At 49.8% G+C, this 22,437-nt stretch overlaps 13 protein-coding genes across 13 annotated transcripts, besides 1 other annotated feature; 5 read left to right on the plus strand and 8 right to left on the minus strand.

Annotated features, from left to right (window-relative positions):
* Window positions 1-22,437: part of a sequence feature (contig 1.105 755..277183(-1)) that runs on past both edges of the window.
* Window positions 16-1,848, plus strand: ANIA_06185 (CoA-binding protein; the record flags this gene model as incomplete). Its single annotated transcript, XM_658697.1, has 3 exons — window positions 16-100; window positions 155-469; window positions 767-1,848. The coding sequence occupies 3 exons, from the start codon at window positions 16-18 to the stop codon at window positions 1,846-1,848; spliced, it is 1,482 nt and encodes a 493-aa protein (XP_663789.1).
* Window positions 2,861-3,992, minus strand: ANIA_10783 (NAD(P)-dependent oxidoreductase). Its single transcript, XM_050611747.1, has 2 exons — window positions 3,896-3,992; window positions 2,861-3,841 (listed from the first exon to the last, which is right to left on the minus strand). Exons 1-2 carry the CDS (start codon window positions 3,941-3,943, stop codon window positions 2,939-2,941), a joined length of 951 nt encoding a protein of 316 aa, XP_050466982.1. The 5' UTR covers window positions 3,944-3,992; the 3' UTR covers window positions 2,861-2,938.
* ANIA_10777 (glycosyltransferase family 1 protein) lies at window positions 4,418-6,025 on the minus strand. The gene is made up of 3 exons (XM_050611750.1): window positions 5,451-6,025; window positions 4,755-5,393; window positions 4,418-4,691 (listed from the first exon to the last, which is right to left on the minus strand). The coding sequence occupies exons 1-3, from the start codon at window positions 6,014-6,016 to the stop codon at window positions 4,421-4,423; spliced, it is 1,476 nt and encodes a 491-aa protein (XP_050466983.1). The 5' UTR covers window positions 6,017-6,025; the 3' UTR covers window positions 4,418-4,420.
* On the minus strand, window positions 6,379-7,663 carry ANIA_06183 (F-box protein). Its single transcript, XM_050611752.1, has 4 exons — window positions 7,461-7,663; window positions 7,049-7,412; window positions 6,633-6,998; window positions 6,379-6,581 (listed from the first exon to the last, which is right to left on the minus strand). Exons 1-4 carry the CDS (start codon window positions 7,509-7,511, stop codon window positions 6,481-6,483), a joined length of 882 nt encoding a protein of 293 aa, XP_050466984.1. The 5' UTR covers window positions 7,512-7,663; the 3' UTR covers window positions 6,379-6,480.
* Window positions 8,208-9,714, plus strand: ANIA_06182 (UDP-glucose:hexose-1-phosphate uridylyltransferase). The gene is made up of 4 exons (XM_050611753.1): window positions 8,208-8,348; window positions 8,449-8,633; window positions 8,692-9,457; window positions 9,512-9,714. Exons 1-4 carry the CDS (start codon window positions 8,248-8,250, stop codon window positions 9,615-9,617), a joined length of 1,158 nt encoding a protein of 385 aa, XP_050466985.1. The 5' UTR covers window positions 8,208-8,247; the 3' UTR covers window positions 9,618-9,714.
* Window positions 9,668-10,964, minus strand: ANIA_06181 (60S ribosomal protein eL42). Its single transcript, XM_658693.2, has 4 exons — window positions 10,907-10,964; window positions 10,334-10,426; window positions 10,085-10,269; window positions 9,668-10,019 (listed from the first exon to the last, which is right to left on the minus strand). The coding sequence occupies exons 1-4, from the start codon at window positions 10,907-10,909 to the stop codon at window positions 9,980-9,982; spliced, it is 321 nt and encodes a 106-aa protein (XP_663785.1). The 5' UTR covers window positions 10,910-10,964; the 3' UTR covers window positions 9,668-9,979.
* On the minus strand, window positions 11,194-13,179 carry ANIA_06180 (uncharacterized protein; the record flags this gene model as incomplete). The annotated part of the gene is made up of 5 exons (XM_658692.1): window positions 11,194-11,825; window positions 11,885-12,179; window positions 12,229-12,363; window positions 12,874-12,906; window positions 13,105-13,179. 5 exons carry the CDS (start codon window positions 13,177-13,179, stop codon window positions 11,194-11,196), a joined length of 1,170 nt encoding a protein of 389 aa, XP_663784.1.
* ANIA_06179 (NEDD8 family protein RUB1) lies at window positions 12,785-13,536 on the plus strand (the record flags this gene model as incomplete). The annotated part of the gene is made up of 4 exons (XM_658691.2): window positions 12,785-12,795; window positions 12,859-12,913; window positions 12,982-13,064; window positions 13,125-13,536. 4 exons carry the CDS (start codon window positions 12,785-12,787, stop codon window positions 13,219-13,221), a joined length of 246 nt encoding a protein of 81 aa, XP_663783.1. The 3' UTR covers window positions 13,222-13,536.
* Window positions 13,862-14,918, minus strand: ANIA_06178 (elongin A domain-containing protein; the record flags this gene model as incomplete). Its single annotated transcript, XM_658690.1, has 3 exons — window positions 13,862-14,674; window positions 14,727-14,803; window positions 14,861-14,918. The coding sequence occupies 3 exons, from the start codon at window positions 14,916-14,918 to the stop codon at window positions 13,862-13,864; spliced, it is 948 nt and encodes a 315-aa protein (XP_663782.1).
* ANIA_06177 (protein floA) lies at window positions 15,837-17,318 on the minus strand (the record flags this gene model as incomplete). Its single annotated transcript, XM_658689.1, has 5 exons — window positions 15,837-16,105; window positions 16,158-16,675; window positions 16,725-17,104; window positions 17,155-17,254; window positions 17,314-17,318. 5 exons carry the CDS (start codon window positions 17,316-17,318, stop codon window positions 15,837-15,839), a joined length of 1,272 nt encoding a protein of 423 aa, XP_663781.1.
* On the plus strand, window positions 18,462-18,985 carry ANIA_06176 (putative tubulin-specific chaperone Rbl2; the record flags this gene model as incomplete). Its single annotated transcript, XM_050611769.1, has 3 exons — window positions 18,462-18,629; window positions 18,685-18,771; window positions 18,828-18,985. 3 exons carry the CDS (start codon window positions 18,462-18,464, stop codon window positions 18,927-18,929), a joined length of 357 nt encoding a protein of 118 aa, XP_050466986.1. The 3' UTR covers window positions 18,930-18,985.
* Window positions 19,059-20,121, minus strand: ANIA_06175 (uncharacterized protein; the record flags this gene model as incomplete). Its single annotated transcript, XM_658687.1, has 2 exons — window positions 19,059-20,032; window positions 20,085-20,121. 2 exons carry the CDS (start codon window positions 20,119-20,121, stop codon window positions 19,059-19,061), a joined length of 1,011 nt encoding a protein of 336 aa, XP_663779.1.
* On the plus strand, window positions 20,569-22,329 carry ANIA_06174 (uncharacterized protein). Its single transcript, XM_050611778.1, has 2 exons — window positions 20,569-21,834; window positions 21,944-22,329. Exons 1-2 carry the CDS (start codon window positions 20,689-20,691, stop codon window positions 21,980-21,982), a joined length of 1,185 nt encoding a protein of 394 aa, XP_050466987.1. The 5' UTR covers window positions 20,569-20,688; the 3' UTR covers window positions 21,983-22,329.

A 22,437-nucleotide genomic window follows, 5' to 3' on the forward strand; every position in this document is an offset into this window, starting at 1 on the left:
GTTCTACTTTGCACGATGGAAGCAGTCAAACGGTTCTTCTCATCGCCTCGATTCGCCGTCGCTGGGGCTAGCAATGACTCTCACAAGTTTGGTTACAAACGTACGAGCCCTAAGCCTGGATCAAGATGTGGACTGCATACTGACTCTGTGCTAGTTCTAGCCTGGTACCATCAACATTCTTTGCCAGTGACTCCTCTAAATCCCCGCTCCCCCAGTATTCAGCTCTCGCCTTCACATTCTTACGACACCGTCGCATCGCCTCGCCTGCTGTCTTCCCCGTCGCAGACTTCGCTGTCGGTGGTGACACCGCCTGCAGTAACACTTCCTCTGCTACAGGAAGCTCACTCTGTCGGGATCCCTGCCGTCTGGTTACAACCGGGGACATTTGACGACGCAATACTCGACTTTGCGCGGTCGCATTTTGAAGCGGTGGTAGCCGGTGATGGAGGTCGCGGATCGGAGGGTTGGTGTGTGTTGGTGGATGGTGAAGAGGGATTAGAGGCTGCTGGTGTGAACTGGACAAGCCAGAGATTGTAAAGCCTAAGTACAAGGGAGTAGATCTAAATATCGACATTTACTGAGGCAGTTGTGAATTTGGTGGCTGGGATTTGCTGGAGCTCCTCACTTTTTGATTTGGGGAAACTCCGCCTTTTCGTTTCTCTTCCTGCAACTTACCATCTCCATCATCTTCGGTCTTTCACCACTCAGTCTACGTCTCATGCATTTACAAATCATCAAGTAATCTAATGGTTCATGATCATGCAAGCTTCATCCTTTCTCTTCGACTCGCCCATCCCTCCGCACCTTGATCTCGTCGGCGCTCCGTCTCCTCTCTTCCAAGTCCCCCCAACGCCGTCAGCATCTTCCGCTTTATATCGCTCCATCTCCATATCCCAGCGTAAGCGGTCCCGTCAGGCTCAGGAGAATAGCCGGGTGGATGTATTTCAGACGCCTCATCGGCCTCCACCGCCAGTGAATAGTTATTTCGAGGACCCCGAAGAGGCTTATGATCACGAGGACCATGATATTCATCGTCCCAGTCGCTATCGTGAATACCCTCGAACGCCTCTCGACGCAAGTATGACGGATTCTGTTGATGATTTCCGTCGCAAACGATGCCGTCGTGAAGACCCCTCCTTGGTCATCGCTGCCTCGCCCTCCGGTATAGACGAGAAAGCCGCGGCGCCCGAGCACATGGCGACCGAAGCTAGGCCGTTCCGATGGAGCCAAGCCGTCCTCAATATGGTAGGTAAGGTCTGGGATTTTTGCTGGTCTGGGCCTTTTCGCGGATTCTATGCTGGTGGTGGCCGAGGCTACTCGCTCGACCCTCCACAACGTACACCCGAAGAAGTTTACCCACACCGTCGCTCATCCACACCTCACCCTGTCACTATTCCTCCCCGATCTTCATCATTGTCGCCTCCACCTGCCGAAAAAAGAGCTGTCTCCGTTCCCGGTGAATATCCGCTTGATGCTGGAGAGGAAGCCCTCCGTGGGAGCTGGGTCATGATTTCCCCAAACGAAGGCGCCTCAAGCTTTAAGACGCCTTCTGCTCGCTCCCATGCACGTAAAAGCCACGCACCTCGCCGTGTGGTTCATCGCCGCAGTCCATCTAGACGGACGCTCATCCCACATCCTCCCTTTTCCGCGCCTGCAAAACCGCGCGAAAGTCCAGTCTCTGTAGAGACTCAGCGCTACCTTGCTAAACAACGGCGGTTAGAGCGCGAAGAGGACGCAAGCTTGCAACGCTTGAATCGTCAGTTACAAGCTATGATAAAGGAAGGTAGACAGGCGCTAGGAACGCGCGTGGAAGTCGAAGATGACTTGGACATGGACCTTGAAGATTGAAATTGCTCTTATACCCTTTCCCGACACTCTTTCTGCCACACCCACTTTGTATTCTCGACTTCTTACTATATCCAGCCCTTGATGACCAATCACGAGACATGATCACGACAACACGCTTTGTCCTTATCTTTATTCTGCATGATAACCCAGTGATAACTAGCGATAGCAATGACCCTCATCAGATTAAGAATGAACCAGATATCGATACCAAACATACAAGAACTTCTTTCTTCTACCTAACGCATCCTATCCGATCTCAACAAATGATGTCCACTCACTCACTTGCCCAACCCTGACTTGCTCAATTCCGATAACACAGGGATTTTCGCGTACGAAAGAGCGCCCCCAATCCCACCAGAATTTGCCAACATCTCAAGTGCAGTCCCTCCTTGAAGCTGACGGGCGACGATCGGTGTGCTCTGTTCGTACCTCATGAAGTTAGCCCTAACCTGAAAGAGGTGTAGAATATCTAAATAAAGGCAATACAAACCGATTGCACCGGTGCCGCAATCCCACTGGCAATGAAAAATGAAATTATTAATGTAGGTAGGGAAAACTTCATTTTTCCTCTATTGTATGTCGTGGGTAGTTTGGTTGTGGTTGGGTCGTTTCAGTATTGGTAGGAAGGCAGCAAGGGTTCGCGAGTTTTTGCATTTCCATGATTTTCAAAGGCGAACTTGGTTTATAACAAGTCCTATGAAAGGGATAAAACAGCTTGATCACGGCTGGTCCTTAGGAATAGCAGGGTACGCGCCACGGGTGCCCTGCATTCTCTGTGTTGCATGCCTTGCTTTTGCATTTTTATTCTTCACGTTCAGTCAGTTTTCAGGCGGGACATTTTCATTAAACGCGATTAGGAGCGCATTCTTGGACTAGGAGGATGAAGAAGAGGTAGTCGTAACCGGACCATCGATTAGATCATTCCCTGGAGGGTATAGTCTACCTTCGGTTGGCTTGCATTCAAAAAGCGAAGGAATACATAGACTAGGGCTTTTAATGCTAGCATGTAGTATAACCAAGCAATTGAAAATGTAACGATAACAACTAGTCAACTATATAAAGCACTCAATGTCTGTCCACATACACAGAATCACTGGTTGTCATATGGCAATCCAGACGCCTTTCTAATGGCACCATAAACACCCGCAATATCCCCCTTCTCCCCTTTTTCCTCCTTGACAACCTTCAAAAGGTCGTCCGTCACCTTGACACTAGGCAGAGTCATCCCCGCTGCTTTAGCAAGATCAGCAGCATGTCTCAGGTCCTTCCTCGCTAGGTCAACCGCAAACAGCGGCTCCTCTCGCTTAAAGTACTCCCCGGTCGCCATGCGCTCTGCATACTTCGCAAAGGGGCCAGGGAACATGGTAGTAACCCACTGCTGGTACACGTCAATACCTAGGCCCGACTTTTCAGCAGCAACAAGGCCCTCCGCCAGCGTCTCCACGGTGTTCAAAATGAATGTGTTTCCTAACACCTTGAGTAGCGAGGCGCGGCCAACATCTTTCTCCGCCTCGGGACCTACATCCAGAACAGCTTTGGAGGTGACGCCTTCAAGGAAGGGTTGGATGCGGTTGATTGCCGCCCGGGAACCTGCAGGAACAACAACCATCTGGCCTGCATCTGCGGCGTTGGGAGCACCGAAGACGGGGCAGGCGATGAATGACGTGCCCTTCGAGGAGAGAGTCGCGTGAACGCGGCGGGATGTGTCTGGGTGGACAGTGGAGCAGTCGACGATGATTTTACCCTGGAGGTCGGGAGAGTCATCTGAAGTGATGGTATTTATGATCTGATCGAGAGCAGAGTCATCGCCGACGCAAATAAAGGCGATAGAGGCGTCTTTAACGGCTGCGGGGAGAGATGAAACTGCGACAGCCGCTTGGGGTTTCTCGGCGTTGATGGACTCTGCGAAAGCGCTTGCCTTAGAAGCCGTTCTGTTGTAGAGAATCACGGGTGTCTTCTGGGGTCCTTTCAATGCGATGTTGCGGCTCATTCCCTTGGGTCAAATGTGAGCTGTGGCTTCTGATTGATGAGGGGCAGTGTGACTTACCCGGCCGATATTCCCCAGGCCGATCCAGGCGACGGTTTCGGATGCCATTTGTACTGTGTGATGCTGAATGATTCCTAATTTGGAATCGATGAATAAGTGTGGTCGGTTGTTGAGGAGGGATGTCGAGAGGCTATGCAGTTGTTATAAGTATGCCCCGGTTCAGATATTAACCGGTTGCTTACCAAAAGAGAGGGCCTTCGAAGTTGACTCACAAGTGATCGTTTCTCCACTCTGCCCCGGTCTAGAAGCTTGTTTCTTGAGTTACGTATTTGTCCCACTCGATTATTAGCCTACCTTCACATCTATATGTGCCATGGCTGGACCCGGGCTTAGGTATCGCGGAGACTAGGTTATGGCAGGCTTGGTGCGGCCCCCTACTGCTGCCGATATCGTCCGAAGCTCTACATCGAACCAACTATACAGCTAGAACTCTACTTTTGCTGATTAATAGGAGGTCATTCAACAACGTACATTGAAGCAAGCCCAACCCAGTACCTGCAGATACCAAAGAAAAACGCCCCATCTCTATCTTTCTATCAATTCGAGAAGCTTCTCACATGCCACGACTCGTCCTTCCGAGAAGCCGATCTCTGCTGCAATCGTTTTCGCCTGGTCTCGTATGGTGGAAGATTCATTACTATGCAAGACGCAGAGGAGTGCCTTGCCTAGTTCCGGCCCATTGATTGCAGGCGCACTCATCTTACTTCCCCATACTCCCACTCCCAGGTACTCCACGCGCGCTGCGAAGTCGTAGGTGTCGAACCACACGGGTAGGACTATCTGCGGTACGCCAGCCCTAGGTAGATGTTGATTAGCAGGAAGATCTTCTCCTACACAAAATTCATTTCAAAAACCTTACCGTATAGCCTCGTTATATGAGTTCGCACCTCCATGGTGAACCATACAACAGATCTGCCCGCTCTCGAGAATGCAAATCGGTTCGACAGGGAGCCACTCCTCAATACGCACACGTCCAGCAAACACTTCATCGAAAATCCCCTCGACAGCCTCCGCAATCCAAAGCGCAGCTTCCACTTTACGGTCCGGCTTCAATTTCCAGAGCACTTGTATGTCAGGCCGAGCGTCTAGGAGCATGCGCAGACCATGCGCGAACTTTCTCGTCTGGTCACGGTCGAAGCACACGTTTGATCCTAAATTAACCAGAACGGTAGGCCCCCTCAATAACCATTCGGCTAGCTCCGGACACTCCTCATTAATAGGGGCACAGGGGCGCAAGATTGGACCACAGCTTATAATAGAGTCTGGGACGAAACAAGGGAAGTCGATTTCCGGACGCGAAGCTATCAGCAGGGGTGTTGGGTTCTTCGCCAAAGATGCCATGACGGGGTACGGCCCAGTGATACCTTCGGCATGGCGGCGTTCGTCGATGGCTTTGAAGACACGCGAGTTCGCGAATGTAAGTCCGGCGCAAATGGCGAGGAATGCGTTAGGCAGGATGTGTCTCCAGGGTAGGGGAAAAGAATACCCAGAACAAAGACTATCTCACTTGTCAGTGTAAGCCTGCTAATGGGAAAGACTTAGAGCTAATACATACACCGGAAACTTCCAAAGATTACCTAGCATCGGCTGCACTACATGATCCTTCACGGTATTCGGGCTCAAAATCGCATACTTACAACGCAATGTTCGACAAGCGTCAATTGCTTGAGCGCAAAGAGGTTCAATGACAACAATGCGAGGCTGCACTTTCTTGATGATCTCAATGCACCTATGGTAAACCGCAATATACTCGTCTCCAGTCCATGGCACCATTACACCACACAACATGGTATAAGCTTGACGAGCGCCGAATAAGCCAATGTTGTGGGCGTTGAACCAGCTACCAGACGAGCTGCTGGATGAGTTACCCCTGTTCATCGCTGCCTCGAACATGGTTCGGCCGGGAAGGGTATGAAAGTTTGCAGTTGTGGATGAGGACTGCAGCTGGGTAGCCCGGGCAGCTTGGGCGTTTAGCTTGGACACCTCTGGCTCTAGTTGTCGGGACGAGGCAATGTGAACGTTGTAGGATTGACGGATGAGGAACTCATAAGCTACTGAAAGAACGACTGTAGCTTGTCCTAGCTCTTGGTTGGTTACGAAAAGGACAGTCGGTTTCGCCATTATTTGGGGGTTGAACCGATGGCGAGAAATGGAACGGATGAAGCGAGGCGAGATGAATAATGGGAGGATTCAGAAGAAGATTGGACGGGGTTTATAGGCGTCGTAGCAGTGCAGACATGAGATTTCTTTCAGGTTGTATGAGTGAATAACAAGAAAGGGGAGTCTCAGCCAACAGTCTCACGTACAATGAGCGAGTCTTTGTTAATAAAACCACATGCCTCTGGTTAGCTCAAGCAAAAAGTCAGATAAGAAATATCGCAAAATATCGTATCCAGTCTTCCATCGCAATATGTGAAACTCAAGAGTATCATCTCACACAGTATGCAAATCAGGAATCAGCATACAAAGCTGTAAGATTATTCATTGAAGTGGAATATATTCTACTAGCATATCAGACTATATCTTACCTCTATAGAAGAATCCTCAAACAACAAGCTCTATATCTACGAGCAATCGCCAAAGATTTAGCCCATACTCGTGAAGATAACAGCCTTAGGGTAACTCTGTTGCTCCTGAAGCGACTGTTCTACTGTCAAGAGCAGACGAGTGGTGCGAATATGAAGCTCTATATTCCATGTCAGTCTCGGCCCTGTAGTGAAGAAACAGTTTGGAGTACCATCGATCACAATTTCATAGCTTGAAAAGGTCTCGTCGTCACGATGGACGAGCACAGGGAAGTTGGAATCTAGTTTGGTCACGTCGCTGACCCGAAATTTCAGGCCGACGTTCCTGTTTTGGTCCACCCACAGAACTTCACCTTGACTCTCGGAGGATGTGTGAGGTTGTAGGTCTGGCAGACGATTGCTCTGACCCTTTAGCCAGTCTCGGAACAGCCTAATCACGCCGTCCTCAACATTGACGGCGCTCAGGAGAACATCCGTTCCTGGCAGAACCTTCACCACATTCACTACAACGCATAACTGTGAGAAATCTTCAAAGCTTTCGATGCTGATAGGTCGTCGTACTGCGAGTGAGTCCGGATCTTGACCGGTCAGCCCAGTAGAGAGCCTAGTATCGCATTTGAACACTCACCCAATGCCACCGCAGCTGAGCCCTCTTCTGTCTCTTCTTCTGTCTCTACTGGCTTGAAGATTGAGTAGAGAGTTCCAAGTCTTCCAAGTTGCTGAGCTGTGTCGATGTTCTCATAAAGCGAGCCCTCTCCCTCGTACTTATCACTAAGGCATGGCGTGCCGAGATATTTACAGAAGACGTGGGGCTCTGTCAGTTTAGATGTCGGGTGAAAACATTCTAAAATCAGTTTATAGTCGGTCAACTGTGCTGAAAGAAGAAGCCGGTAGTGCAGGAGACGTAAAACTAGGGCGTAAAAGCGTTGGGAGACCGTTGCTAGATGGAGGAGCTCGCGGGTACTGAACGGGTATAGAATTTGAACAAATACCTATCATACAATTAGGCACACTCTTATCAGTATAGCGGTCGGAAGTACCTCGTTAGGTAGTGAATAGAGATGCAGTCCCGACGTGGATTCCGCTGCCATTGTAACATGGATGCCTTGCTCACTCTCGCAGTGCGGGGTAGATGTAAAAGGATCTTTTATCTGAACTACTCTGGAAGGGAAAACCTAGAGCTGTCCATGTCCTCATTGGGATATAGTACCCCTGTTAAAGTGGCCCAACGGCAATCTGCGACTTATCTCTCCCCGTATGAGTATGGAGGGTCTTCTTGACTGTTGATGCCCACACCAACAATTGATGCCCCTCGTGACGTCAGTTTTGTGCCTCAGGCTTCAGTCGGCCCGAGTCGGCCACAATCTTTTCGGCTCCGCCCGTGTTCCTGACTCCATACAAAAGGGCCAGAGGGTCATAATACTGCACCGTGCTCAAAGCATTTCCAAGCGTTAAATGTTCGCTTGCTGTAATATGCCGTGCTGAGCCTGGGGCTTCTTTCGTGTACCGTATCTTCAACAATCGCCAGAGCAAACTCAAGGCACAGATCCTACTCAGATCAAGTGTACATAGCCCTGGACCTCGCAAAGCAAATGTCCCGAAGGAAATTAGCCGTCCCAGCAAATGGTAGGTGGTGTAGCGTCATATTATGACAGGAAATGCCCCTCCGCGCCCGGAAGAATTCACCTCTCGGTTCCCCGCGGTCTTCACCTCCACATGTCCTTAAACCCAAGGGCTCGCCCTTAATAAATTCTCTCCTCTCAATTAGTCACTCCTCTTCCCCTACTGTATCTTGATGTTAATTCAATAATCAATATCCTGTTAAAAATGGTTGAAAGCGTCCTCGACGATATCTCCCACCGGAGATATAATCCTCTTCGTGGAGCCTATGTTCTGGTCTCTCCCCACCGTACTAAACGTCCCTGGCAGTAGGTGATGACCTCCCTTTTATCTCATTCAAACGCTTGTCACTTGAATTCAGCGGACTGCGAGATGAACCATGTATACTGTAGCCTAACCTGGCGACAGAGGCGCCCAAGAAACACCCTCCAAGACAACCCTGCCTGACTATGACGCTACCTGCTACCTTTGCCCTGGTAACAAGCGCGCACAGGGAGACCACAACCCCAAATACGAAAAGACTTTTATCTTCGTCAATGACTACAGCGCGGTCAAGGAGGAACAAGCGCCCTACCACCCAGAAGCCGGAACCGGTACGTCATAGCGAGACAATACCCTGCATCTTCATGACATCCATTAACTGCCATTCAGAGACCGAATCATTCTTTCTGCGCGCCGACCCGGTCACCGGAAAATGCTACGTGCTCACCTTCTCCGCCGCCCACAACCTAACCCTAGCGGACCTCTCACCGGTCGAGATCGTCCCCGTCATCAACGCCTGGACAGACGTCTACATCGCGCATTTGTCCCCAAGCAGCCCCCTTGCCGCCGCCGCCTCCAAACTCACCATTTCCTCTGGCTCTCCTGCAGCAAGCCTCGCCAAACCAAATGAACAGTACCGATACATGCAGATCTTCGAGAACAAGGGCGCGGCAATGGGCTGCTCGAACCCGCACCCGCACGGCCAGATCTGGACAACCAGTTCTCTCCCTGAAGAGCTCGCTGCCGAACTGGAACAGATGAAGAAGTATCGCCGCGAACATAATGGGGGACACATGCTGGCCGACTATGCCGCGCTCGAGAGCAAGAAGCAGGAACGCGTAGTCTTTGAGAACGATGCATTCCTGGTCGTTTGTCCCTGGTGGGCTATCTGGCCGTTTGAGACTATGATCATTAGCAAGACGCACAAGCGTGCTCTTGTTGATCTCGATGACAATGAAAAGGCGCAGCTTGCGGAGGCGATTGCTGAAGTTACTAGGCGGTACGATAACCTCTTTGAGACACATTTCCCGTACAGTATGGGGATTCACCAAGCTCCCTTGGAGGGGTCTGAGGAGGAGATTGAGGCGTCATATCTGCATCTGCATTTCTATCCGCCATTATTGAGGAGTGCAACGGTGAGAAAGTTCTTGGTTGGGTAAGTTCTTCGAAACCATTCGCAATTTTGTGAGCGGGTGTTGACAGGGCATAGTTATGAGTTGATGGCTGAGCCTCAGCGCGATATCACCCCCGAGCAGGCGGCCGCAAGGTTACGGGGTTGTGGGGGTGAGTTATATCGGAAGAAGTTGGATTCCTAGAGGACATCCCATGTAGACGTGTAAGTAGTAGTATGTAACGATGCGATATAAAAAATATATAAAAAAAGAGGTGGATGACGCGCATGAGTAGTCATCTCAAAAAAATGGCAGGTCTACAATGGTCATAATATTTAAGAAACGGAAGACAGGTTGAGGCAAGCAAGGTCGAAAGAGAGGGAGCAAGGAAAATGATGGGATTCGTCAAGAGACCCGATCAGTCGTCCGGAGTCACATAATATTTCTTTCGATTTCTAAATATGAAATCCTATTTCATTTTCCATTGCCCAATATCATATGCTTTCCGCCCGCCGGAATAGCAGCGTGCAATGCAGAACCCAGAGCCGAACAAGGAAATCGCAAAATTAGAAGACAAGAGCAGCACCCTTGGTCTTCTTGTCACCACTGTACGGACAAGCATGTTAGCTTGAAACACCTTAAGGATCGTTTGTATGGATGTGAGAGCGTACCCCAACTCGAAGTGCTTGCAGCGCTTCAGAGCGAGCTGCTTCTTGGTCTTGCACTGAGTGCACTCGAGACGCAGGACGACCTTCTTGGTGGTCTTGGCCTTCTTGTGGAAGACGGGCTTGGTCTGACCACCGTAACCGCTCTGCTTCCGGTCGTAACGACGCTTACCCTGGGCGAATAGGGAGGCCTGGAGAGTCGCATCCATATCAGTATTCGTTCAGTGCGTGTCGGAGGGATGCGGTGGTCTTCACCTTTCCAGCCTTGTACTGGGTGACCTTGTGCTGGGTGTGCTTGTGGCACTCCTTGCCCTTGCAGTACGTCTTGCGGGTCTTGGGAACGTTGACCTATTGCACGGGAATTGGTCAGCTTTAGTGCATGCAATTCAACTGAAGAGATATAATCCGATTAGAGTTTGTGCTCAGTCGTGCAGCGTGTCCCTGGTCGTTGAAGAAATGTTGAATCGATTTCGAGATTCAAAGTATAGGCGATAGCGCCACAATATCGCCGTCGTGTATTGCAATTTGAGGCCAATCTTATTCGCACGCTGTATTCGAGACATTCAAAAGTCCGTCGTCATACGCCTTCTCTTTCCTTGCCCGTCATTTTCCAGAGCGTCACTCCGCATGACCCTGCATCTCGGTTTGACGAGGCCTTATATTACAAGTCAATCGTCATTTTGAGACTGTTTCCCGTCGTTTCCCTCGTCGCCGCAGTCGTCATGGCCGCACATCGAAATAGTTCCGCACAGACTGATATTCTCGAAACGATTTTTCTCCATAATCCAGGGACCGACAACGCACTCAAAAGAAAATATCGCGTCTTACCATTTTGACTGATTTTGCCGGCTCGCGGGTTGCTGGTCGTTAGTGGTCTCTTGTCGGGAGATCAAGTCGGGTCAGGCTTGGTTGTGGGATTTCGTTTCGCTTAGAACGGCCCTATCGGCGTGTGGACAATCTAACCCTTTCCGGTCCGGCCAAGACATAGCCGCCAGCGAATCTAACCAGCTCCACGGTTGTGCCTCAGGCGCTTTAACATCATTTTGATCACTGTCCTTGTGAGCCTGTGTACTCTTACCTATGTTTACCATCTAAATCTTTCCGAAATACTGAACTCATTGTAACCCCAAGCATCCTCCAACAAGCACTTTGTCGCCACCCCCATACCACGATGTCCCCTTATTAAATTCCAAACCCTGCTCCTGCCCAACAACCCATTCCCCCTTCGCTCGCGTACTCCCTTCTCCACCTTCTTGGGGCCAGTACTCCTTCCTCAGAATTGCATTGATTCTCTCTATCCTCTGGACTAATTCAGCTACACTGTTCCTGTCCACTTTCCGACCATCCAGCAAAAATCCATCTTGGGTCACGAATCGCGCGATCGTAATATGCGCTGAAGGCACAATATACCTGGCCGCCAGTCCAACTCCAGACTCAAGGACCGTGGCTGCCAGGTCTCGCCGTAAATGATGGTAGGTATACGCATCTTCAGGCTGCTGTTTGTCTGCGGCTGTGGCCTCGCTAGTGACAGGTACGAAACTCAGTGCCATTGCCGAGGCGTCGTAACTAATAATTGGCTTGATGAGGCGCACGCAGTAATTGTTGTCGTATGCATAGTTGACGAGCTTAAGAGCGGTGCCGTCTTGTAACAGCCGTCCAGCTAGAGCGTCAACCTCTTCTTGAGTGCGAGAATTGACTATCTCCAGCAATGTAATATGCAGCGACTCAGGAGGTGTGAACCAGATTGCTAGTCGGTGTGAGCAGACCTCATTCAAATTCAAATGGAGAACCTGGGTTGGTACGAACAAGGTGCTATATCATGGATCTCCTGCTGAATCTCAGCGACAAGCTCTTTAATATGTTTTGGTGGCCGAGCGTAGAGATTCAAGTTGTGACGATGGTCAGCGAAGTTTACTGGTGCTTTCGTCGATGCCGGGTCCGGTGCTGGTACTGCGTCTTCATTCTGAGCCTTCGACTGCGCGACAAGTTTGCGTAAGATCTCGTCGACTTGCCAGCCAGGGAAATCTTCATGGAGGAGTTTTTCTTTGAACTGGGCGTTTCTGTTTGTCCGGTGCGTTTCGTATCGGGCTTGGATCATATTCTATATTGGTGTTAGCATGTTCATTTGCTAGTTGTGAGGACGATGCTACAGGGTCATTCTGGCAGTCGAGAAGGAGCTGGGTGAAGGGATTTGTTGCTTGCTGAGACACGACGGAAGAAGCAGTTGCCATTGCTGAGAAACGGACGCACATAAGACCGGTCTTTTTGACAGAATCGCCTGTGGTCTGGGGAAGTGGGTTATATATAGCGGTAAAGAGCGTGGGCTACTGCAGGTCAAGGTATATTCCTTTTCCGTGCACTGTGATACAGGTCAAGAACATCTTAGTCTCTGAGCTTGCTATACAAGAAAGCCATCGCCTTTTCCAAATTGTCCTTTCGACGCCGCTTCTAATTTTTTTTGTCGAAGTTCCTGATAGAAGCCTATGCTACGCATCGCTTTCAATACTCTGTACCTACTAGTGTTGATTTGCCCCACTAAACCCCACTACCATGGCGAGCTTTCCGTCATCCCTCTCTTAACCCTTTCTATCAAACACCTGACTCTTCTTCCCCCTCATTATCACCTCCATTTAACTCCGTTCAACTATACCTCAGTCCACCAAGAATTTTTTTTCCAGGTACCGAATAGAGCATCGCATTCTCAAGATGTTGATCAAGTGAGAATACACTTTCCGCATACATTCGGTTGCAGCGGCTAACGGGAGATCTCCAACGTTCAGGGTCCGTACACTTACCGGAAAGGAGATTGAACTGGACATCGAGCCTGACTACAAGGTATTCAAACAAGGCAGACTCGCTACCCTGCGTAACCTCATTCGAAGGTGCTGATCTCTCTACGTAAGGTGTCTCGGATAAAGGAGCGGGTCGAGGAGAAGGAGGGAATTCCGCCCGTCCAGCAGCGGTTAATTTTCGGCGGGAAGCAGATGTACGTGTCAAGCTTTGAACACCTTTGATAGCATGCTTACCGTTTCTCCTTGCTCCGTAGGGCCGATGACAAGACCGCCCAAGACTACAACCTCGAAGGTGGAGCGACACTGCATCTCGTTCTTGCTCTCCGTGGCGGCTGCGCCGCCCTTCAGTAGAGTTCGTGCTGGTCAACCGAACAACTTATCTCCATGAAAGCGCAAGCGAACCGTGATTTCTCCGACCGTGGTAACAATGCCGAACTGGGCCACATATTAGAACGAGGCGTGAAACAAGTGTTGCAAGGTGGTTTGCGCTTGATATACCCAATCCGAAGACGAGCGTGTTTGTCCTGGACTAGTCTTTCTGGCGCTGGAGAGTAGGAAAACAGTGCCATGAAACCGGGGTCCTTAGTATGAAATGATAACACGGCGCCCGCAAGGGCGCACTCACCTTATGTGCCATGTGGAACATTGATAACAAATATTTTCAGTCTCCCATTCGACACGAGTAAGCCGACTGCACAGATACGTAAGAGTTTGTGGCCGTGACACGGATGTGATGAATGCAAGTATAGGCGTAAAGCATGTGGAATTTGATTTGAGGACCGCAACAGGGACAGCACCGAAACACGGCGTTTCCAACGCCGCCCGGCTCCAGAGACCCGAGACTATATATAACCGCACGAGAAAGCCATTAACCGTTAAGCCCATTGACACCAAAATGAACAAGTCACAAAGTTCGTAGCCAAAGACGTAAACCCCCATCAAACGCCGATTGCTAACGATGAGTACAAATATGTAAAAGTCAAGGAGAAAGTCAGTTCACCTTCTTCTTTTTCGGTTGGATGAAAAGGTTACGAGCGGGTCGTTTTCGGATTGATGCTCGAGGTGGAGAAAGCCTTGACGGTTCGGAGTTGGTAGTCGCACCGAGTTGAGACTCGGATAAGGTAGGGGAAGCGCCCGACGAAGTTTTGGTCGATGCAGGTCTCGATGACTGTAGTGGGAGGGGGGTTCTAACGTGGCCCGAAGCGATTGCACGTAGTCTGGCTTCCCTCTCCTGTAATGATGAGCTAAGACCAGACGGACTGCTGTAACTTCTAGTACTTGGAGCATCTTGCGAGTTTGAGCGCCCAGGTGCTCGTAGTGGTGGTCGCCGAGCAATGGCCGGCTCAGCAGGTCGACGATGTTCCTCTATCAGGGAGCGCGGAGCCTGCCGCACCTGCGTCGCCCTGTTGTTAAGTTGCTTTGTAGGGACAGTCAGGGCGTTGTTTCGTCTTGTAGCCGAAAATATGTTGCTTTTCTTCGGCGTGAAGCCTCCGAATGTACTAAACCGATGCCTAGCTGTTGTCCGGCTTCGCGGGACGCCGATGGTCCGTCGGTCGGCCACGAATTTGGTACTATGCTTCGCTCGTTCTGAATTTAAGCCATCGAGGGCCATTTTGAGTTTCTCCGCATCCTCATCGACTCCCCTTTGTACCTCCTCTCGCAGTTCGCAATACAGGTCGTACCAGCAGTCCGGCTGCTCTGGTAACTGGTACTCCTCTAGATTGGGTATATCCCGCTTAAGAAACTCCAACCATAGCTCAGCATCATCGTTTATGAGATGTGGTGATTGTAGTTCGAGAGATCTCTGGGCTTGCGGTCAGAAACAGACACTAGGTAGTAAGTAGAGGCCAACTGACTAGCTTCTCTGGGCTCTCAATCTTCAGAAGGAAAGGACGGGCAAGCGCATAAGGAATGTTGCCAATATCATTGAGATCTAAGAAATGTGTGTGGTCAGTATAAAAGTGTCCATGTTTATTAAGCGTCCACTCACACTTCACGTTCCGAATCGCAGCTGCAATACAGAGCTGGCGTAAGGTCGGGGGCGACATTTTGGACAGCTTGAATGACAACCAAAGGGAGACCAAGAAAAGAGCATGAACGAGCTATAACATATCATACTAGCAACCTGTACGCACCGATCGCCCGCAAGTCGACAATAGAGACAGGGCAAGTGAATTGATATTCGAGCTACGGTTACCTTTATATGAGGCCGACGGCGGTGTCGGTCCAGCCTAAAGCGGATGACATCACATGATCCTCTATTTAGACGATCGAGGTTTATTATCTCAATTCACTTTTGTTCTCTTCTATAAATACAGTCATTCTAAAGCTTATCCACAATGTATCACTGACCAATCCAGCTACGAGCGCCCAATTGCCATGTAAATGAAGTTGGGGAACGGTATGTTTCCCTATACCAGCCTTTATCTTGACAAACAGCCTCTCAAAAAAAACAAAAAAAAAAAAAAAAACAAAAAGAAATAAAAAGAAATAAAAACTGTGGCGGGTCTGACTTAACGCGCATACTCAATGAATAGAACGGTTGACTTGACAGTTTCTGACTTCAAATGCGATTATTCATTGCAGTATATTCTTCTGGAGGTGAAGATGGCGAAAGTCATGAAGGCATGATTTTAGGTTCTCAATTTAACTTAGGCGGGAAAGTGATTAAGGTCCTTGGCTTACACTAGCAACGATAATAGCAAAGCACTTGCGGGGTACTCACGCGGTTTAAATATGCAAGAATGCTTGGAATGCTATAGAGGGGTTCGTCAGGTAGGCCTACTTGTTAGCCACAGCCTTCTGTGTTACTACACTTTCGTTATCTGGTAGCTGAGCAAACCATTGTGGAGGTTTGATGCCAGTCTGATCGTGGATCGTGCTTAATAGCGGAGGCAGACCCTGCATTATATGTCGGATTGGACCCATCGCATCACCAGAACCGCTTGCACCATCTGTCTACACTGTTAGTGGGGTCCAATGGTGAAGAGCCTTGGCCACTTGCCTCCGGTATTCCATGTGGTGATCTTTGGTTGAAGGCCTTGGATGGCTTGACCGTTTGCCAGAGCCAGTCTCTCGTACATGCCAGTCTCAATCATCTTCCACTGAAGGAAGGCATCAGGGCCCCCGAGGACATCAATAAGGGCACCATAAGCCTTGGCCATTTCCATGACTCCTTCAGCTTCACGTTTCTTCGTGTTGAACATGGCATCATCATCTTTGCAGGAGCGGTAGACTGCACTTGTTCAATACAATTTCTAGCACAATAACATAGCACGGCAACGTACATCTTGCATCCGCCTCCATTTTCTCTTCATATAGTCTCCCCTCGGCGGCCTTGGTATTGGAGTAGTACAGCGCGTCTGCTTGTTCCTGAGCTGACTCTCGCTCTACCTTACTCTTTGTGACCTGCTTAGCCCTGAGGCGCTCGAGCTCTGTCTCTGCCCGTTTGGTCTCAACCTGTTTCTGCAGCTCTGCATCTCTCGATTCAGTCTGGCGCTTTGCAATGATCTTACCCATCTCCACTTGGGAGTCAAGCTCTGTCTGACGGTTCAAAAGCTCCGAGTCGGCCTTAGCCTTTTCGGCCTTGCGTTTCGTCTCTAGGACCGCAGTCTCTGCATCAATCTTCGATATTTCTTGTTTTGTTCGTCCCTTCTTTTCAGCCTCGCCGATCTCACCTCTCATGCGGGCCTCTGCAACGTCGATCTTCGCTTGGTTCAAGGCTCCCTCTTGGGCTTTTCGGCTTAGGAAAGCAAAATACTCGCTGCCCTTGGTATCTTGGAGTTCTTTAACGTTGGCATTGTATCTAGAATATGGTCAGCTGAAGCCTGAATGAGAAGCAAAACCGAATGTACATTTTCAGTCCGAATTGTTCAAGCTCATTCTGGACATTGCTGATGACCTTTGACTTAAAGATCTGGCGCTCCTTGAAGATCTCCTCCATAGTCATACTCGAAACAATGACCCGGGTTTCACCCTCGATGATACCCTTAACGATATCTTGGACATGATTTCTTGTAGTTGGCGTATTTAGGTCTTCTGTTGCTGCAGCTGGTCTAGTGGATGGTTGATGTCCAGTTTTCCCACTAAGCAAGAGCGCGTATTTCTTGAGGGACGACAGCTTGTCCTCTGGGCCAATGGTGAATACGGCAGGAAGTGAAAATTGAAGCTTTTCAATTGTCATAGCTTGAAGGCTGAGGGAAAAATCGAATGGCATGACTGAGATCCTTGCGCACTGCAGTTGGTCAACACTTTCTGATCGAACTGCATATTTGTTGACTGTACCCGCTGCCACGGCCACACCCAGGCCTTCTTGCAGATCTCAATGTCTGCAATACCGGCTCCTGTGAGCACGAGGTACTCGCTTGGTTCGGCAATGCAATACCTACAGTGTTCTCGTTTCAGAGCAAATACTTGACTGTATACAGAAAAGCTAGCACGTACCTCATTTTGACGGTGAAACATGGAATATATATTCCGACTTCGTCAAATAAAAAGGCGGGAGAAATAAGACTGAAAAGCAGTCATGATTACAATGGGAGCACGGCCCTTTTTGTAGGCAAAATGTGCTATAGAAGATAGTGATTACGATTAGACACCCTCTTTGCCATTCGTCAAGCGTAGTGCCCCGATGTCCACGCCCGGTTGTGGAAGGCGTACGGCATGGAAGGTTTGACAGCTGCATGCTCCACGTCATGCCCACACAGCTGCCTTTCCCAAATGTTGCCAAATAAACGAGCCTGTAAGGCTGCTACAGAGTCTAAGGACTGAGCAGGGCAATTTGCAGCGAGGAATGCGTCGTTGTTACTGGCTGAGAGTGACGCCCCGGCGGATGATTGCGGAGAAGATGAGCCTCATCGTATTAAGGCATGATAATCCTCTAACAAATTTAAAAATGCCCAGTAATATGTAAGAGACAATGAACGAAGCTGCCTCATAACAGCGAGGCTGAAAATGCCGGCGTCAACTCGACATCGGCAAATATACGCAGCCTTGCGATGTCCCCGTATAGCTATCTACCTCTCGGGCTAAACAGCCCGACGGAGGGCCGCCGGAGTAATTGTCTGGTCGATGTGACAGAGTAGCGAAACCCATCTAATGCTTTTATACGTTTTTGGGGGTTGATAGACTGAGGTCAAGGAGCGGTGTTAGACTGTTGTAGTTCTTCAACCATTTTCCAATCAGAATGCTGAATGGAAAGGTCTAAGTGGACCAGCGTGTGGTTTTGTCAGATAAGCAGAGCAAACAGCACAAACAGATCGTTCACGGCATACCAGCATCATTATGGAGGGGCAGAAGTTGGATGAGCATCGCTACGCTGTTGACCTCTCATACGCTGATGAAGTAAGACAAACGACGCAATTGAAAACAGTACAACATAGGTAAGTCATGGATCACTTATTTCTTCGAGATTCTGAGCCACATCCCTCGAAGTTACACCTCAAGGAAGCTACATAGCTTTTCACTATGCTCCCCGCGACAACCGTACTCAAACATTGACCAGGTCTGGTCGGCGGGACCTGCTTTACCTATTACAAGACGATGATATACTTATACATAATCAGGCATAAAACATCATAATCGTTATCATCATGGCCCCACGTTCTCAGCTAGAAATCGCCACAAGTGCAGTTCAGCGCCTGGTTAAAGAAGAGGCGTCGTATCGCCGCGAGGCAGAGCAACAAAAAGAAAGGATCAAGAAGCTAGAAGCCCAGGACGCCAGCACAGACGAGAACAGAGACTACATGCTGAAACAAGAGGTACGCTGCGTTCCGGTCCCATCAAGCTGTAGGGTAAGTCACTGATCGCCGGAAGCGGCTTGCACTGGAGGAAACGGAGAGGATCTTCCCGAGCCTGAAGCAGAAGATTGAAGAATCCATTGCCAAGCTCAACGGTCTACTGGTGAGTTCTTATCTTGGACAGAACAGAAGCGCCGTGCATACTAAGTCCTGCGCCAGGTCGAAGAGGGGAAGAAGGGAGCCGAAAGCAATGTTGAGCATATCAATGCCGCTAAAGAAGCCATTGCGAATGCCAGAGTCGCTGAGCGGGAGATTGCCTGAAAGATAGACAATAAGCGCAGAAACAATAATAAAGTTAAAGGAAGTATTCACAAATCAAGGCGATTCCTGTTTCCAATGGTGAACGCCACCACCTGACTCCTGATATTTCAAGGCATAAGCCATAACCTCTTATGTAGTGTCCATTTTGTCGACGTTACTGGTATCCGGTACTTCTTCGCCTTCCTCTAAATCATCATTTCGTTCGTCCTCGTCACCTGTCACCTCGCCTTCGTCCACCATCGTCGCGTCCTCTTGTTTTACTTCTGCGGCAGTTGTAACTTGCCGTAGAGGAGTCGTAGCCCCTGGCGTGGCTTTGTCCGTCGGTACTGGAAGAGGTGAGCGATCCCCTTCATCATGACCTGGCTGGGAAGGCGTTGAGCTCTCCTGGTCAGGTCGCGGCGTGTTTGCACCGCTCAATTTTCCCTTAGACGTTTCCCCGTCATCCCCATCCTCGTCCTCCTGCATGCCTTCTCGACGTTCTACCTCTTCCTTTTCATCTCGGATTAGTCGTCGAAGCTGCATTCCTTCTTCCACGATTCGACCAAACTGTTCTCGCCTCTCTGCCCAGGTCTTTGCGTATTCTTTGCTCTCTTTCTCTAGTTCGGCAATCTCCGCTTGCAATTTCTGCAGGTTCGCCTGTTGATCTTCTCGGGGCTTCAGGAGTCTGTTACTGGTAATCTTTTCCGTCTGCTCGTCGTAGCTTTTCCGTAGTGCCAAAATTCGTTGCGCTTCTTCCAGCTGAACACGTAACTCCACAGTGCTGTTCCGAACGGCCTGCATCGTGGAAAGAATTCGCTCTTTCTCAGCTACATACCGCTCGCGTTCCTTTTCATTACTCGTGAGCAGAAACTGTATGCGTGCGATACTGCCCTCAAAGGCCGCAAAGTCCAGGGATGCATCTTCACGAAACTGGCGCCATTCCTCAAGCTTCTTTTGCTTTTCTGCCTCCGCAGACGCCGTAGCATCCTCGTCGGCTCCCTCGGGCGGAGGCGTAGGGAGCGTCGCGTTCGAAATAATTATCGATTCGGGATTCAGAAGGCGCTTCGAGATTCTTTTGAAAGGTTTCTCCTCGACGTTCAGCAGGCGGGTCTTGTGGAGGGCATCTGGATGGCTGAAAGTTAGGTCTGAAACAAATATGAGCAGGCAAGAACCGACCTTCGTCCGCCTGATCAAGCAGTCCGTAAGACGTCATGATGGATGTGCTTATCCGCTACCCTGAATAATTAGCAATTGATGGGGGGCACCGCGTGTTTCGCTTGCTCGGCCACCGAGAGGGCTTGGGTGTGGTTTAAATGGAGCGGTAGCGGTCAGTTGCAGTTGCGGTTGGAGCAACACGCTAGGCGGAAGGTGACTCCCCGTCTGGTCTGAATACCTCCCATGCGGGTTGCTCTCTCGAACTATCACTGCAAATCTGCTACTATTGCTGCTACTGTCATTACCCCATCTACTCCTAATCTACGTTTAGCATACTTTCCCAAACCCCGTCGGCATCTGTTGGCTCTATTGGAGCCCAGCTTTTCGGCTGACTTCTTGGATCGGCCCGATACTGGGATCCCTCTTCTGCGTCCACTGTAATCATCTTGGCTTTTCGAACTCGTCTACTATTGAAATCCGCGCATGCCAGGTCCTATTTCTAAAACGATGCGAACCAGGTCGACTCCTTTTTCGAACCAGGAACCTCGAATAGAACTCCACTGATGGGAAGGTCTGTTGGTATCGACTCGTCGCCCTCCGTTTTGCGCCGTTTTCCCTGATCGAGATGACGGAGATGTATTCGGGTCTCCATGTGGGCCAGCGGTTTGCATCATTGGAAGACTTTAAAGCTCTGGTACGGAGTATATCTGTGCGGCAACATTGGGAACTTCGCGTGACGCGGAGCAACAAGAAGAGTGTGGTGATAGGCTGCCGGTCCTCGCCCAATTGCTTCTTTCGTGTCGTTTGTCGTGCAAACAGGAACGCAACATATATCAGCAGTCTTCAGGACAGTCATAGCTGTCGACGAAATGCGACCTCGACGACCAAGACCCCGGCTCGCTCGGAAGCCTCCCATGTGCGGTTCCTGCTCAGTGAGATACCGAAACTATTTGACATGCGAAACAAAATCAAGGCGCAGGATATTGTTGACGCGGTGAAACGGTATCACGGATACGATATATCCACTAGGCAGGCCCAACGTGCCCTAATCAGACTTCAGCAGAGGGGTTCTCAGCAGCAAAGCGATGCAGCCAACTCGTCAAGTGGGGAGGACCGACAGGAGTCTCAGCCACCGCCTGTAGAAGGGCAGAGTGAGGGTTCAGCTTATGCTGGCATTCCGGGTCAGAGATGGATGCCTGAGTCTGTTCCGCCGAATCTAGTTGATAATCCCCAGTCACAAAACGAAGATCCACCAAATCCTACCTTTTCCGCTACACCTTTACAGGGACAGCCGATACAGCAACATCCCCAGCAGTTACAAAATCCTCAAAGGATACAGTCCACGGTTCAAACGCAACAACCACTACCTCCTCCTACACCGGTTCTGCAAGCGCCAGCGGTTCCACAGCATGAGCCGACGTCCCTCAACCATCCCCTACACGCCCAAGTAACCTCACAACAACCTTCCTATTCTCTACCAACACCAATACAACCTACTCCTCGACAGGCAGGGCTCACCAAGTCTCCGACACAAACTCAGCCCCAACCTACTCAAGGCCATCCTTCCGCACCGCAACTAGTTCTTACAAATTTCAAGATCGAATTCTCCTGCACCACGTGTGGTGCTCTCAACCAGAGCTTCTTTCCTAATCAAGGAAACGTGACTGGCGGGCATTACATTCCTCCGCATCCTATTCCCGATCATGCCAGTATACCGCACGGCGCCGGCCCATCGGCACCCACGGCCGCCGCTCAGGCCATCGTTGAAAGCGCAAACGAACGGCTCAATGAGGCGCATCGATATGACAGCAATCGTAGGGCTAGCACGCGCGGGGCGCCATCGGCTTGGGCGCCAACTGGCCCAATGGATGTTCCACTAGCTCCAGCACATACCCACAATAGTCCTACATAAGGTCTGAATAACCTTCATTTTCCACTCCTTTGCTTTTATATAATTCCGGAATACATTCTCTAATACGTTACCCTGAGATTGGTGAACGCTGTTTCACATAACTTAGCCTCGCAGCCTCTCTCTCTCGCAGTCTCACTTCCGCTTTCTCGTGGAAACCCTCTCATACTTGCCTGTATGGCCCATCATTTTCAAATGCCTTTTTTTCCATCTCTATCTTTTTCATTTTCCTTTTTCTTGTTATCATCTACTACCCACATATACGGTCGATTCCGTTTTTTAGTGCATACCCAGACTTGACCAGCGGCACTTCCCCAATCAATAGATAGGATTTACGTCCTGATAATATATATCGGCCTCGCGCCTTGTCTGATTTCAATACATGCAATCAAGTACGCTAGCCCAATGGATATACTAGTAGATAAAAACATAAGAGCTTATCAGGTACCAAGATAACAACTAGTG

The sequence above is a fragment of the Aspergillus nidulans genome, chromosome I (genome assembly GCF_000011425.1).
Source record: "Aspergillus nidulans FGSC A4 chromosome I".
Classification (NCBI taxonomy): Eukaryota; Fungi; Ascomycota; class Eurotiomycetes; order Eurotiales; family Aspergillaceae; genus Aspergillus; species Aspergillus nidulans.

Coding starts and splice junctions, on each gene's coding strand:
- ANIA_10783 (XM_050611747.1), bottom strand. CDS start 3,943: ATGGCATCCGAAACCGTCGCCTGGATCGGCCTGGGGAATATCGGCCGG. Junction 3,842..3,895: donor GCCTGGGGAATATCGGCCGG/GTAAGTCACACT, acceptor ATTTGACCCAAG/GGAATGAGCCGCAACATCGC.
- ANIA_10777 (XM_050611750.1), bottom strand. CDS start 6,016: ATGGCGAAACCGACTGTCCTTTTCGTAACCAACCAAGAGCTAGGACAA. Junction 5,394..5,450: donor AATCTTTGGAAGTTTCCGGT/GTATGTATTAGC, acceptor CAAGTGAGATAG/TCTTTGTTCTGGGTATTCTT. Junction 4,692..4,754: donor TCATATAACGAGGCTATACG/GTAAGGTTTTTG, acceptor ACATCTACCTAG/GGCTGGCGTACCGCAGATAG.
- ANIA_06183 (XM_050611752.1), bottom strand. CDS start 7,511: ATGGCAGCGGAATCCACGTCGGGACTGCATCTCTATTCACTACCTAAC. Junction 7,413..7,460: donor TCTATTCACTACCTAACGAG/GTACTTCCGACC, acceptor ATTGTATGATAG/GTATTTGTTCAAATTCTATA. Junction 6,582..6,632: donor CTATGAAATTGTGATCGATG/GTACTCCAAACT, acceptor CATGGAATATAG/AGCTTCATATTCGCACCACT.
- ANIA_06182 (XM_050611753.1), top strand. CDS start 8,248: ATGGTTGAAAGCGTCCTCGACGATATCTCCCACCGGAGATATAATCCT. Junction 8,634..8,691: donor CCACCCAGAAGCCGGAACCG/GTACGTCATAGC, acceptor ACTGCCATTCAG/AGACCGAATCATTCTTTCTG. Junction 9,458..9,511: donor GTGAGAAAGTTCTTGGTTGG/GTAAGTTCTTCG, acceptor GACAGGGCATAG/TTATGAGTTGATGGCTGAGC.
- ANIA_06181 (XM_658693.2), bottom strand. Junction 10,270..10,333: donor CCCAGTACAAGGCTGGAAAG/GTGAAGACCACC, acceptor GCGACTCTCCAG/GCCTCCCTATTCGCCCAGGG. Junction 10,020..10,084: donor TGCAAGCACTTCGAGTTGGG/GTACGCTCTCAC, acceptor TTGTCCGTACAG/TGGTGACAAGAAGACCAAGG.
- ANIA_06174 (XM_050611778.1), top strand. CDS start 20,689: ATGACGGAGATGTATTCGGGTCTCCATGTGGGCCAGCGGTTTGCATCA. Junction 21,835..21,943: donor CTCAGGCCATCGTTGAAAGC/GCAAACGAACGG, acceptor ATGTTCCACTAG/CTCCAGCACATACCCACAAT.